This window comes from Ovis aries, chromosome 12 (assembly GCF_016772045.2).
Source record: "Ovis aries strain OAR_USU_Benz2616 breed Rambouillet chromosome 12, ARS-UI_Ramb_v3.0, whole genome shotgun sequence".
NCBI lineage: Eukaryota > Metazoa > Chordata > Mammalia > Artiodactyla > Bovidae > Ovis > Ovis aries.
The window spans coordinates 40,171,205-40,183,837 of record NC_056065.1 but is presented as its reverse complement, the minus strand read 5'-3'; the positions used below and the strand labels follow the sequence as shown (position 1 = coordinate 40,183,837).

Below are 12,633 nucleotides of genomic sequence, written 5' to 3'. Positions count from 1 at the left end.
TTCGGTGACCTGATACCTTAATGAAAGCAAGTGTATTCATAGCAGAATTGCATATAGTAATTCTACTACTTGTTTTATACTTTTGATAGACTGTCCTGAAGATTTTAGCATCCAAAGGATACCAAAATCCTCCAAAGGATTTTAGCTTCCAAAGGATACCAAAATCATGTGCCACTCCAAAGGCATAGCATGTATATGTTAGCAGATTTTCCTTTTGGCTGCTGGCAGGCTCTTGTTTAGTTCAGTTCAGTCACTCAGTTGTGTCAGATTCTTTGCAACCCCATGAATCGCAGCATGCCAGGCCTCCCTGTCCATCACCAACTCCCAGAGTTCACTCAGACTCACGCGCATCCAGTCAGTGATGCCATCCAGCCATCTCATCCTCTGTCATCCCCTTCTCCTGCCCCCAATCCCTCCCAGCATCAAAGTCTTTTCCAATGAGTCAACTCTTTGCATGAGGTGGCCAAAGTACTGGAGTTTCAGCTTTAGCATCATTCCTTCCAAAGAAATCCCAGGGCTGATCTTCAGAATGGCCTGGTTGGATCTCCTTGCAGTCCAAGGGACTCTCAAGAGTCTTCTCCAACACCACAGTTCAAAAGCATCAATTCTTCGGAGCTCAGCCTTCTTCAGAGTCCAACTCTCACATCCATACATGTAGTGCTGTATATTTAGCCTGTTGGGCAGAACAGATATTAGGCAAGGAAATGTTTTCAAGGATAGACAATGGAGTAACAGTGGCAGAGTCTACCTGGTACTTTCCATTAGATTCTTGCAGATTTGAACCATCAGGGGATAATACAAAATCAGAATTATCCATAGTGATTTCTTGAAGATCAACTCGAGGAGATAAAAAATTCGAGGAGAGAGTGATTCATGACTATCTCTTCTGTGGTCTGACACAGCACAGCTGTTGCTGTGACTGCCCAGAGATAAGGGGGGTGGCCCTTAGTTATTGAATCTAGCTGTTGGCTGTGATGTGACTCAGAGAATAAAGAATCTGCCTACAAGTCAGGAGATCAGGGTTCAATCCCTAGATTGAGAAGATCCCCTGAAGAAGGGAATGGCTACCCACTCGAGTATTCTTGCCTGGAGAATTCCATGTACAGAGGAGCCTGGCGGGCTATAGTCCATGGGGTCTCAAGAAGTCAGACATGACTGAGCAACAAATACAACCATTGTGTTGCTGGGTTAATACTCCTGTGTAGGGATGCATTTGTTTTCATGTACAAAGAGAAAAAAGAGTAACTCATAATTTGGATGTCCCAAGGCCAGGGCTTTTGCAAGGATTATTATTATTTTTTTAAGGCCTCCATGGCTTCAGAATGTTCTGTTTCCCAGAAAAAACACCGAGGTTGGTCTTTTTAAAGCAAATTACCGGATGGTGGAGCCACTAAAGAAAAATTTGGAATTCAGTTCCTCCAGTAACCTTCAAGGTCTAAGAATTTCCTTAAGTGCCTTTTGGTCTTTGGAACAAGGAATGCCAAAATGACTTTTACTCTAACTAGATCAATTAAAGGGATTCCCAGGTGGTGCACTGATAAAAAATCCACCTGCCAATAAAGGAAACATAAGAAACATGGGTTTGAGTTCGATCCCTGGGTTGGGAAAATCCTCTAGAGGAGGAAATGGCAACCTGCTCCAGTGTTCTTGCTTGAAAAATTCCATGGACAGAGGAGTCTGGTGGTCTACAGTCCACGGGGTCACAAAGAGTACGATGATACTTAGCGCATGCACACAGAGATCAATTTAAAGTCCTTCTTAAATATATGACCTAAATATTTCACATTAGCTTTGTAAAACTTTAATTTCTCCTTGGACACTTCATGTCCCTTTGAAGCTAGCTTCTGAAGTAACTCCAAAATAGTCTTGTTGACTGTTTATCAAAGAATTTGAATACAACAGCAAATCATCTACATATTGTATCAAAATTGACTTATGAGGAAAAACCAGATGGTCTAAGTCCACTTTTAATATCTGAGAAAAGTAAATGGGGTTTTCAGTATAACCCTGTGGCATTTCGGTCCATGTATATTGCTGCTCATTCCAAGTGAAGGCAAAGAGAGATTGGTCATCAGGATATACAAGGATACTATAAAAAACACTGCAGAGATATTTCCCTGAAAAGAAGTCACTGTTTTGGGGACTATTGGGACAGCAAGGAATGGGGCTTTGGCACTACAGAATGATAAGCAACAGTTATAGCTTTAATAGAGCTCAAATCTTGTATGAATCTCCAACCCTTACCATTAGGTTTTTTAGCTGGCAAAATGGGGCTTGTTATAAGGACTAATGCCAAGGCACAGTAAACCCTTTCTTATTGTAAGCTGTTTTCAAGGGTTTTATTCCTTTATGGTTTCCTGCCTCAGAGGGTATTGACGAATGTTGGGTGGAGTTTATTTTGGCCCATACTAACTTTAATGGGTGATGCAGACTATACTTTTCCTGTATCTGTTGGATCAAATACCCATAATTCTTCGGGTACTACCTAACAGATTTTCTTGTTCTGTGTCACTCTCCTCATGGGTCACAAACATTATTTAATAAAGGAAATTTGATCTTTCAAATTTAAAAATGTTTTCCCCTTCAGAGTTAAAGAAATATGGGCTTCTTAACTTTCTAATAAATCACGACCTATCAGGTGAATAGGGATACATTTTACTAGGAAAAAGGAGTGCTTTCCTTTAAGTTCTCTCAAGTAAAATTTTGAAGATAATGATTTAAGAACACACATTAGAAATCCCTATCATTTGCTTTGAAGTATTACTGCAAGAGAAGGAGTCTTTGATTTTGGTAAACTTTGAAGCTGAAAAGGTGGCCCCTGTGTCTATTCAGTTCAGTTCAGTTGCTCAGTCATGTTCAACTCTGTGACCCTATGGACTGCAGCACGCCTGGCTTCCCTGTCCATCACCAACTCCCAGAGTTTACTCAAACTCACATCCATGAGTCGGTGATGCGATCCAACCATCTCATCCTCTATCATCCCCATCTCTTCCTGCCTTCGGTCTTTCCCAGCATCAGGGTCTTTTCAAATGAGACAGCTCTTCCCATCAGGTGGCCAAAGTATTGGAGTTTCAGCTTCAACATCAGTCCTTCCAATGAACATTCAGGACTGATTTCCTTTAGGATGGACTGGTTGGATCTCCTTGCCATCCAAGGGATTCTCAAGAGTCTTCTCCAACACCACAGTTCAAAAACAGCAATTCTTTGGCGCTCAGCTTTCTTTATAGTCCAACTCTCACATCCATACATGACTACTGGGAAAACCATAGATTTGACTAGATGGACCTTTGTTGGCAAAGTAATGTCTCTCCTTTTTAGTATGCTATCTAGGTTGGTCATAACTTTCTTCCAAGGAGTAAGTATGTCTTTTAATTTCATGGCTGCAGTCAACATCTGCAGCCATTTTGGAGCCCCCTAGAATAAAGTCTGCCACAGTTTCCACATCTCTTTGACATGAGGTGATGGGACCGGATACCATGATCTTAGTCTTCTGAATGTTGAGCTTTAAGCCAACTTTTTCACTCTCCTTTTCACTTTCATCAAAAGGCTCTTCAGTTCTTCTTCACTTTCAATAAGGGTGGTGTCATCTGCGTATCTGAGGTTATTGATATTTCTCCTGGCAATCCTGATTCCAGCTTGTGCTTCATCCTGCTCAGCGTTTCTCATGATGTACTCTGCATATAAGTTAAATAAGCAGGATGACAATATACAGCCTTGACATACTCCTTTTCCTGTTTGGAACCAGTCTGTTGTTCCATGTTTGGTTCTAACTGTTGCTTCCTGACCTGCATACAGATTTCTCAAGAGGCAGGTCAGATGGTCCCGTATTCCCATCTCTTGAAGAATTTTCCACAGTTTGTGGTGATCCACACAGTCAAAGGCTTTGGCATAGTCAATAAAGCAGAAATAGATGTTTTTCTGGAACTCTCTTGCTTTTTTGATGATCCAGTGGATGTTGGAAATTTGATCTCTGGTTCCTCTGCCTTTTCTAAATCCAGCTTGAACATCTGGAAGTTCACAGTTCATGTATTGCTGAAGCCTGGCTTGGAGAATTTTGAGCATTACTTTACTAGCATGTGAGATGACTGTAATTGTGTGCTAGTTTGAGCATTCACTGGCATTGCCTTTCTTTGGTATTGGAATGAAAACTGACGTTTTCCAGTCCTGTGGCCACTGCTGAGTTTTCCAAATTTGCTGGCATATTGAGTGCAGCACTTTCACAGCATCATCTTTCAGGATTTGAAACAGCTCAACTGGAATTTTATCACCTCCACTAGTTTTGTAGTGATGCTTCCTAAGGCCCACTTGACTTCACATTCCAAGATGTCTGGCTCTAGGTGAGTGATCACATCATCATGATTATCTGGCTTGTGAAGATCTTTTTTTGTATAGTTCTTCTGCGTATTCTTACCACCTTTTCTTAACATCTTCTGCTCCTGTTAGGTCCATACCATTTCTCTCCTTCCTTTTAATGGTTTTGGAAAGTTGGTCTGTGTAATGGGGCCAGTGTAAATTGTGTCTTTCAATAGAGGAGCTATTCCTCATCTATGCCTTCTTGACATGGTGGATTTCAGCAAAGGATCATGAGAATGATTCAGGTGTCATGCCAGAATATTTTCTACACATTTTCTTGAACCTCCCACCTGATACTCTGGAATGGATTCACCTGGTTTTTGTTTATACTGCTGAATCTTTGTCCAGTGTATACAGACTTTGGAGAAAATTCTGGGGGTCTGAGTAGTTTATGAGCTAATATCTCGAATTCAGCTTGAGTCGATGAGCTATGTAAATCAAAATCATTAAGAGATTTCTCTGTCCTGATTTCTCTATCCATTCCTTTAAATGGATTTACTTTCAGAAACTAATAGCTGTATTAATTGATATAAATCAGAAAACCCGGGCTCATAATTTCAGATGGTTAACTAGAATTCCTTAGCAAATCCTTTTGGGTCTTGACTAGGATTGGGAATTTTCTTAGCTTAAGTTCTCAGGTCTAGGGAGTGCATTTAAGCATAAAGGATGATTCCACTCTTCCTAAAATACATTTATCCTTAAAGGGCGCTGTAATTACTTATGATTTTATATCCCATTTTGCTTGGAGAGAGGAAGGAGCAGGACGTGAGGGTGATGGAAGAGAGAGAAACAGTATCTGGGCTTGGCAGTTCAGATAAAAGAAGATAAAAAGGAGGAGCAGAGGGAGGTACAGGATTAATGCTGGTGGCTTTTTAAAGTTCCAGTATTATTTTAAGCAATTTTTTTGTTGGCTTCCTGCAAAGAAGTTGCTTCATCATTTCCCCTTTTAGAAGCTTCTTGAATGCCTCTTGAACTAAGTATTCCATTCAGTCTGTTTGATCTTATGGCCTGCTTTTTCTAGCTGGGTATGAAAAGTTATTTTTGGAATGTCAAAAGAGCCCCTAGTTGGGCTGTTTTTGATCGAAATCTCCTTAATATGACTTCTCCAATCATGTAAGTATTTGCAAATATAAATTCTGAATGTATTTATACAAGAACCTGGCTGGGTGTATTAGGTGGAGGCTGACAATCTATCATTCCACTTTCTTTTGGTTTGAAAATTTTTTTCCCCATTCTGAGGTTTGTCCTTCTAGATGAAATCACTAGTGATGATTGTGTCACTAGTGGTCCAGTGAGCTGTTCGTGAGCATAACTCTTCTAGAGTCATTGCAGTGCTCTAACTGACATATCTCAGTTTTTCCCTGTTGCATCCTAAGACTATTGTGAATGATTATCATTCACAGTGACGATCAGATCACTGAAAGGCCAGCTCTTATGCATGTCCCTGGCAGATCAAGTCTTTAATTAAAATGAGTAGGTTTCCCTATTGCATGGTATGAGGACTTGCCTCCACCATTCCATCGGTTTCTTTTTTTTTTCTTTTTAGATTTATTTATTGGCTGTGGTGAGTCTTTGTTACTGCTTGGGGGCTTCTCTAGTTGCATTCTCTTGCCTGGCAAATCCCTTGGACAGAGGAGCCTGGTAGGCTGCAGTCCATGGGGTCGCTAGGAGTCGGACATGACTGAGCAACTTCACTTTCACTTTCATGCATTGGAGAAGGAAATGGCAACCCACTCCAGTGTTCTTGCCTGGAGAATCCCAGGGACGGGGGAGCCTGGTGGGCTGCCGTCTCTGAGGTCGCACAGAGTCGGACATGACTGAAGTGACTTAGCAGCAGCAGCAGTGAGCGAGGGCTACTCTTCGTTGTGGTGCGTGGGTTTTTCGTTGGGGTGGCTTCTCTTTGCAGAACAGGCTCTATGCCATGCTGGCTTCAGTAGTTGCAGCTCGCAGGTTCTAGAGCATGGACTCAGTAGTTGTGGCACATGGGCTTAGTTGCTCTGCAGCATGTGGGATCTTCCCGACCACAGATTGAATCCATGTCCTCTGCATTGGCAGATGGATTCTTAACCACTGGACCACCAGGGAGACCCCATACCCCTACAAGTTTCGTAGTTGCCTGAGAAAGCCCATTGCTAGCCAAGAGATGTCCCTTCTCTGGAGCTGAAATCTCTCATGAGATTTTTTTTTACTTTTTATTATTTTTACTTTTATCATTATTTTATTATTTTTACTTTTATTCTGACAAACTGCATTAATGTAGCTAATTCAAGGAAAAATGAAACCTAGTCTCCCACCTAATAACCTAAAGATCCCCTCAGTGTCTTTAAGCAAAAATCTTCATAGTCTTTCAAGTGAGGATAACCCAAGTACCTTTTCTTGAATCTAAATTCAAGAAAACCTATTCCTTCAGTGAAGAGTTTAAAACTATTGAGTAAAACTTAGGATCACCAAGCAATAACTGGAGAGCTAAGACCCAGGAGTGCTGTGCTCAGTCGTGTGCTCAGTTGCTCAGTCCTGTCTGACTCTTTTGCGACTCCATGGACTGTAGCCCACCAGGTTTCTCTGTCCATGAAATTTTCCAGGCAAGAATGCTGGAGTAGGTTGCCATTTCCTCCTCCAGGGGATCTTCCCAACCCAGAGATAGAATTTGTGTTTCTTTCACCTCCTGTGTTGGCAGGCAGATTCTTTATCACTGTGCCACCAGGGAACCCCTAAGACCCAGGAGAGACTCACTCAAATTTGTCTGAACTCATAGAGGAGATGGACAGACCCAAGAGGATTCTGGGAGTACCAAGACTCTGGGTCATTGAAGAGTTCAGGAGAAGAAGGAAAATCTGCATTGGGTCCCTACATTGATTTGCCAAGATTGTCAACTGAAAAAAAAAAAAGTACACAACCTAGAAGTTGAGAATTATGTTTTATTTAGAGACCTTGTGTATTAGTTGCTCAGTCATGCCCTACTCTTTGCAACCCCATAGACTGCAGCCCATCAGGCTCCTTTGTCCATGGGATTCTCCAGGCAAAGATGTTGGAGTGATTTGCCATTTCCTTCTCCAGGTTAGAGACCTTAGTGAGGACTGTATCCCAGGATGGCAACCTCTCAGCTCTGAGGGACTTTTCCAAAGAGGTAAAGGACTAATCAAGAAACATAGAGGTTGTTATTGGAAAAGAAAGAAAAACACATGTAAGTTGAACATCGAAAGATTACTGCTAAACAAAAATAGACATCTCAAGTTAATCATTTTAGTACTTTTCTGTATATGCAAGAGTCTGGGTTTTTTGAAATTATTCCTTGGATATGCACCTTAACTGGGTCAGTATCCTATCTTTTCTCATCCTGAATCCCCTCAGGGTGCACTGTGACTAGGGTTTGGGGATGTTGAGGGTGGTTCAGTGGCTGATGGATTTATGGCTGCAACATCCTTTTTTTTTTTTTTTTTTTTTTTGGACGCCCAAATCTTTTATTAAGGGGGCACAGTTTGGGGAGGCCTCTCACTGCACAGCCTGTTCGTTGGCGCTGCTTCCTGAGTCCTGTGGCTTCATCACGTCCGGCAGCTCAGGTGGGCTGGAGAAGGGCTCGATGCGCAGGGCCTCGAATGCCTCATCTGCCCTGAAGGCTAGCCCCACAGTGGCGGGGGCCTGAGGCCGTGCTGTCTGGCTGGTGAAGCCACACTCGCCCAATGTCTTGCCGTCGTCCAGAAGCTGGTCGTCCTTGTACAGCCGCTGCTCATCCGGCGGCCGCTTGAGGATACCCTCGACGATGCGCTTCAGCTCGAACACGGTGCTCGACTCCTTGGCATCCGTGAAGATGGTGGTCTTGTGGCGCCGGATCATGAGGAACACGTCCATCGCGGCGGCTGCCTCTCCCCCTCGACGCGCCTGCAACATCCTTTGTTTACTGAAGTGGCAGTCAACATTCTTTGTTGATGCTACCAAAGGGCATTCTTTCAGCCTGCAACTGTACTGTAGTTTATTAGCTAGGCCAAACAACTCCCTGGAGAAAGTCCCTCTCCCAGAAGAAATGTGTGGCTAGACCCTCTATCAGGCCCTCCTGCAAATGACCAAGGGTCAGCTCTGTTGGAGGCAGATAGTCACAGTTTAGTAGGAGTAAAATGAGGTATGTCCTCCTAGATTTAATTGACCAAAGATTGAATTATGCACTCAGAAATAAAGGATAACATCCAAAGCCTTTGTTGAATGTTTTATACAAGCTTTTCCAAGGCACACTGCATTAAACTTGGAAGCCCCAGAAAATAGTATCTCCTAATTTCTACTTTAGAACGAAAATTTCTAATACTAAAAAAAAGTTCAAAAATAGCAATGTTGGTTGGTCAGGATAGCTGTTAAGCATAATAATGGAGGCTACCATACAGTTCTTTGTAAACAGTTTACAGGAAAACAGAAGGAAAAAGAAATTCAAAATAACAATTCTTGCTCTGCAATTTGAATTTTCAGGAAAGCCAAAATATAACTCTGAGAATAATTTAAAGCCCAGGGAGAGTTCTGCCTATGTACCTTCAGACAATTGCAGGTATTATGAGAAGTCGGGCCTTTGAAAGAGGAAATGTCTCACACTTAAGAGAAAAGTCAGTTTAAGAAACAGCATTCCTAGGCTCAAGCATCCCTGGAAGATTTGTCTTTCTTCTCCAGAGGGACAATTTCCCCTTGAATGATGATGTCAGCCCATCCTTATTTCACCCCACAGCCAACCATTAAGCCTAAAAGAGAGGATCAGGAATTGGATTTTTTAAAAAAATTTAAATTTATTTATTTTAATTGTAGGCTAATTACTTTACAATATTGTATTGGTTTTGCCATACATCAACATGAACATGTGTTCCCCATCCTGAACCCCCCTCCCTCCTCCCTCTCCATACCATCCCTCTGGGCCGTCCCAGTGCACCAGCCTGAAGCATCCTGTATCCTGCATCAGTCCTGGACTGGCGATTTGTTTCTTATATGATATTATACATGTTTCAATGCCATCCTCCCAAATCATCCCACCCTCGCCCTCTCCCACAGAGTCCGAAAGACTGTTCTATACATCTGTGTCTCTTTTGCTGTCTCACATACAGAGTTATCGTTACCATCTTTCTAAATTCCATATATATGTGTTAGTATACTGTATTGGTGTTTTTCTTTCTGGCTTACTTCACTCTGTATAGTAGGCTCCAGTTTTATCCACCTCATTAGAACTGGTTTTTGACACTGGTGCTGCTTTCTCTACAGTCAGCTCCTCCCTGTCACCTTGAGCTGTCAGTGTCTTTGGGTCGCCTATTTCATTGCCCATAACTTAGCTAACCCCAATATCTCTAGGCCTTTTAAGACTCATCATGCCTTTCTAGTTTCCAACTGTCCACCAGCAGATTTTTATGTAAATTTAATACCACTGTAAACTGTAATGATTTCTCTGCCCTCAGACCAAACTCTAATTCTTCTACTTTCCTTACTAGAAACTCATTCTGATTTAAATTTCTCTGGAGAGGATGAGTCCTCAAAAGATGCCCCAATTAGTCTCTGGGCTACACATACAAATAAAGGAGGATTGTTATTAAGTGCAGAACCTGTGCACATTAGTTAGAAGAATAAACCTTTTCTATCAGAAGCCCAGTACTCTCTCTCCAGGGATGAACAGCTAGAAATTGAATCTATTATGGACTCTCTTTTGAAGCAGGATGTACTTGTCTTTACTTCCTAACCTTGTAACACCCCATACTTACAATAAGAAAAAGGCAAATTTGACTCTGGCAGAAACCAGATATGTAGATTTGTACAAGACCTAAGAGCCTAAGGTGTTCAGTTCAGTTCAGTTCAGTCACTCAGTTGTGTTTGACTCTTTGCGACCCCATGGACTGCAGCATGCCAGGCTTCCCTGTTTATCACCAACTCCTGGAGCTTGCTTAAACTCATGTCCATCAAGTCACTGATACCATCCAACCATCTCATCCTTTGTCATCCCCTTTTCTTCCTGCCTTCAATCTTTCCTAGCATCAGGATCTTTTCCAATCAGTCAGTTCTTTGCAACAGGTGGCCAAAGTATTGGAGTTTCAGCTTCAACATCAGTCCTTCCAGTGAATATTCAGGACTGATTTCCTTTAAGATGGACTGGTTTGATCTCTTTGCAGTCCAAGGGACTCTCAGGAGTCTTCTCCAACACCACAGTTCAAAAGCATCAATTCTTTGGTGCTCAGCTTCCTTTATAGTCCAACTCTCACATCCATACATGACTACTGGGAAAACCATAGATTTGACTAGATGGACCTATCTTGGCAAAATAATGTCTCTGCTTTTTAATATACTGTCTAGGTTGGTCATAGCTTTTCTTCTAAGGAGCAAGCCTCTTTTAATTCCATAGCTGAAGTCAGGTGGCTTAGGTGGTAATGAATCTGCCTGCAGTATAAGAGACCTGGGTTTCAGGTCTCTGGCATTGCAGACAGATTCTTTACCGCTTGAGCTATGAGGGAAGTCCCTAAGTTGACCTTAAAAAAATGCATTCTAATATACAGTAGGTGCAGACAAATACTGTTTGATTCCACATATATGAGGTACCTAGAATAGTCAAATTCATAGTCAGAAAGTACACTAATAGGTGCCAGGGCCTGGACCAGGGCAGCAGGGGGTTAGTAGGAGGTTGGGGAGAGGGAATGGGGAATTAGTGTTTAATGGGGACAGAGTTTTAGTTTAGGAAAGTGAAAAATTCAGGAAATGAATGATGGTGAGAGTTGTACAACAATATGAATGTACTTACTGCCTCTGAACTGTACAGTTAAATATGGTTAAAACAGTATGCTTTATATTATATGACTTTTGCCACACACAAAAAAAGAACATTTAAAAGTAACCCTGTAAAGAACTTTCAAATAACTAGAACTCTTTAGAAATGACATGGGTCTCCATGGATAGAGCAGTTCCTGGTTTTAAAGATGAGTAATCAAAAGCCAGCAGTTCAGAAAATGAAGTTTAATAGATTGTGTGTGTGTGTGTGTGTGTGTGTGTGTGTATGTGTTGAGGAGGGAAATTAGATGTCTTAGATAGTTTTAAGTTTCCCCTTGTGTGTATTATTCTGTATAATCAGACACATCTAGCTTCAATGCTTGGTCATGCTGCTCATCTCTATGCCTATGCACTTCAATTCAGTTGTATCCCATGTTTTAGAGAATGTGTAACATGCTGCTAGTGCTTATAAAAGAATAAACATGAAATTCAAAAAAAAAAAAAGAGAGACCTGGGTTCAATCCCTGGGTTGGGAAGATCCCCCAGAGAAGGCCATGGCTACCCACTCCAGTATTTTTGCCTGGAGAATTCCATGGACCGAGGAGCCTGGCAGGCTGCAGTTCATAGGGTTGCAAAGAGTCAGACATGACTGAGCAACTAACACTAAGAATCTAAACCTTTCGCAATTCCTCAATTCCTGCTAACACAGCATGGTTTCTAGTAAAGTTACCTCTGTTCAACCTTTTTCTCAATCCCATCGCACCCTGACTCACAGTTTCTTTTTGCGTAACTGTGTAAAGCAAGACAATTCACTTGAACTTGTGGCCTGGGATATTGTGAATCTCCCTCAATATTTCCCTAGATCCTTAAAGTAGACTTGATTCTGTAGTATTTACCCAAGGCTCCATGCTTATTTAGTATGTTGATGACCTTTTGTTTTGTGATCAAACTAAGCAGGGGGCTCTTATAGACTCCTTCATCCTCCTAAAAGAACTAGCTGAATGAGGCCAGAAGGCCTCCAGATCTAAACTTTAGTGAGTGCAAATAATTGTTACCCACTTAAGACATAACTTATCTCAAGGCATTTGGAAGCTCACCACCAAATGTCTTAAGTCAACTTTGTCCATCCTTCTCCCTCAAATGAAGAGGCAATTACATAAAGTTTTAGGGGCAGCTGGCTATTGCAACCAATAGAGTCCGAATTTTGTAGCCCTGCTAAAAGTCTGTATGCCCTTCTTCCAGATATTATCCCAGAACTTATTTTCTGGCCTTCAGAAGCATTTACCTCCTCTGAAGCCTTAAAATTAGCTTCATGTACATTCCTGGCTCTTTGTTTACCTAGCTTTGACAAAGATTTTAATCTATAATGTCATGAAAGTAATGGGATTGTTTCAGGCATTCCAGTCTTTTGTCTCTCAGACATGGTCTACCATTTCTCATGTCATTAGCCATGGTGGGATGAGGAATGCCCCCAGGCTTCTACGTGGTGTGTGCAGCAGCTGCCTTGACTGACATAGCTTATGTAACACACATGCACGTTAGTCTTATGTTAGGCTCCTCATTCCT

At 41.8% G+C, this 12,633-nt stretch overlaps 1 protein-coding gene across 1 annotated transcript; it reads right to left on the bottom strand.

Moving 5' to 3' along the window:
• Positions 1–7,775: 7,775 nt before the first annotated feature.
• On the bottom strand, positions 7,776–8,233 carry LOC101110527 (elongin-B). The gene has a single exon (XM_042229520.2). The coding sequence runs from the start codon at positions 8,200–8,202 to the stop codon at positions 7,846–7,848; it is 357 nt and encodes a 118-aa protein (XP_042085454.1). The 5' UTR covers positions 8,203–8,233; the 3' UTR covers positions 7,776–7,845.
• Between the last annotated feature and the right edge of the window lie 4,400 nt (positions 8,234–12,633).

What these genes read in the sequence shown, in the direction of transcription:
- LOC101110527 (XM_042229520.2), bottom strand. Translation starts at nt 8,202, where the DNA reads ATGGACGTGTTCCTCATGATCCGGCGCCACAAGACCACCATCTTCACG.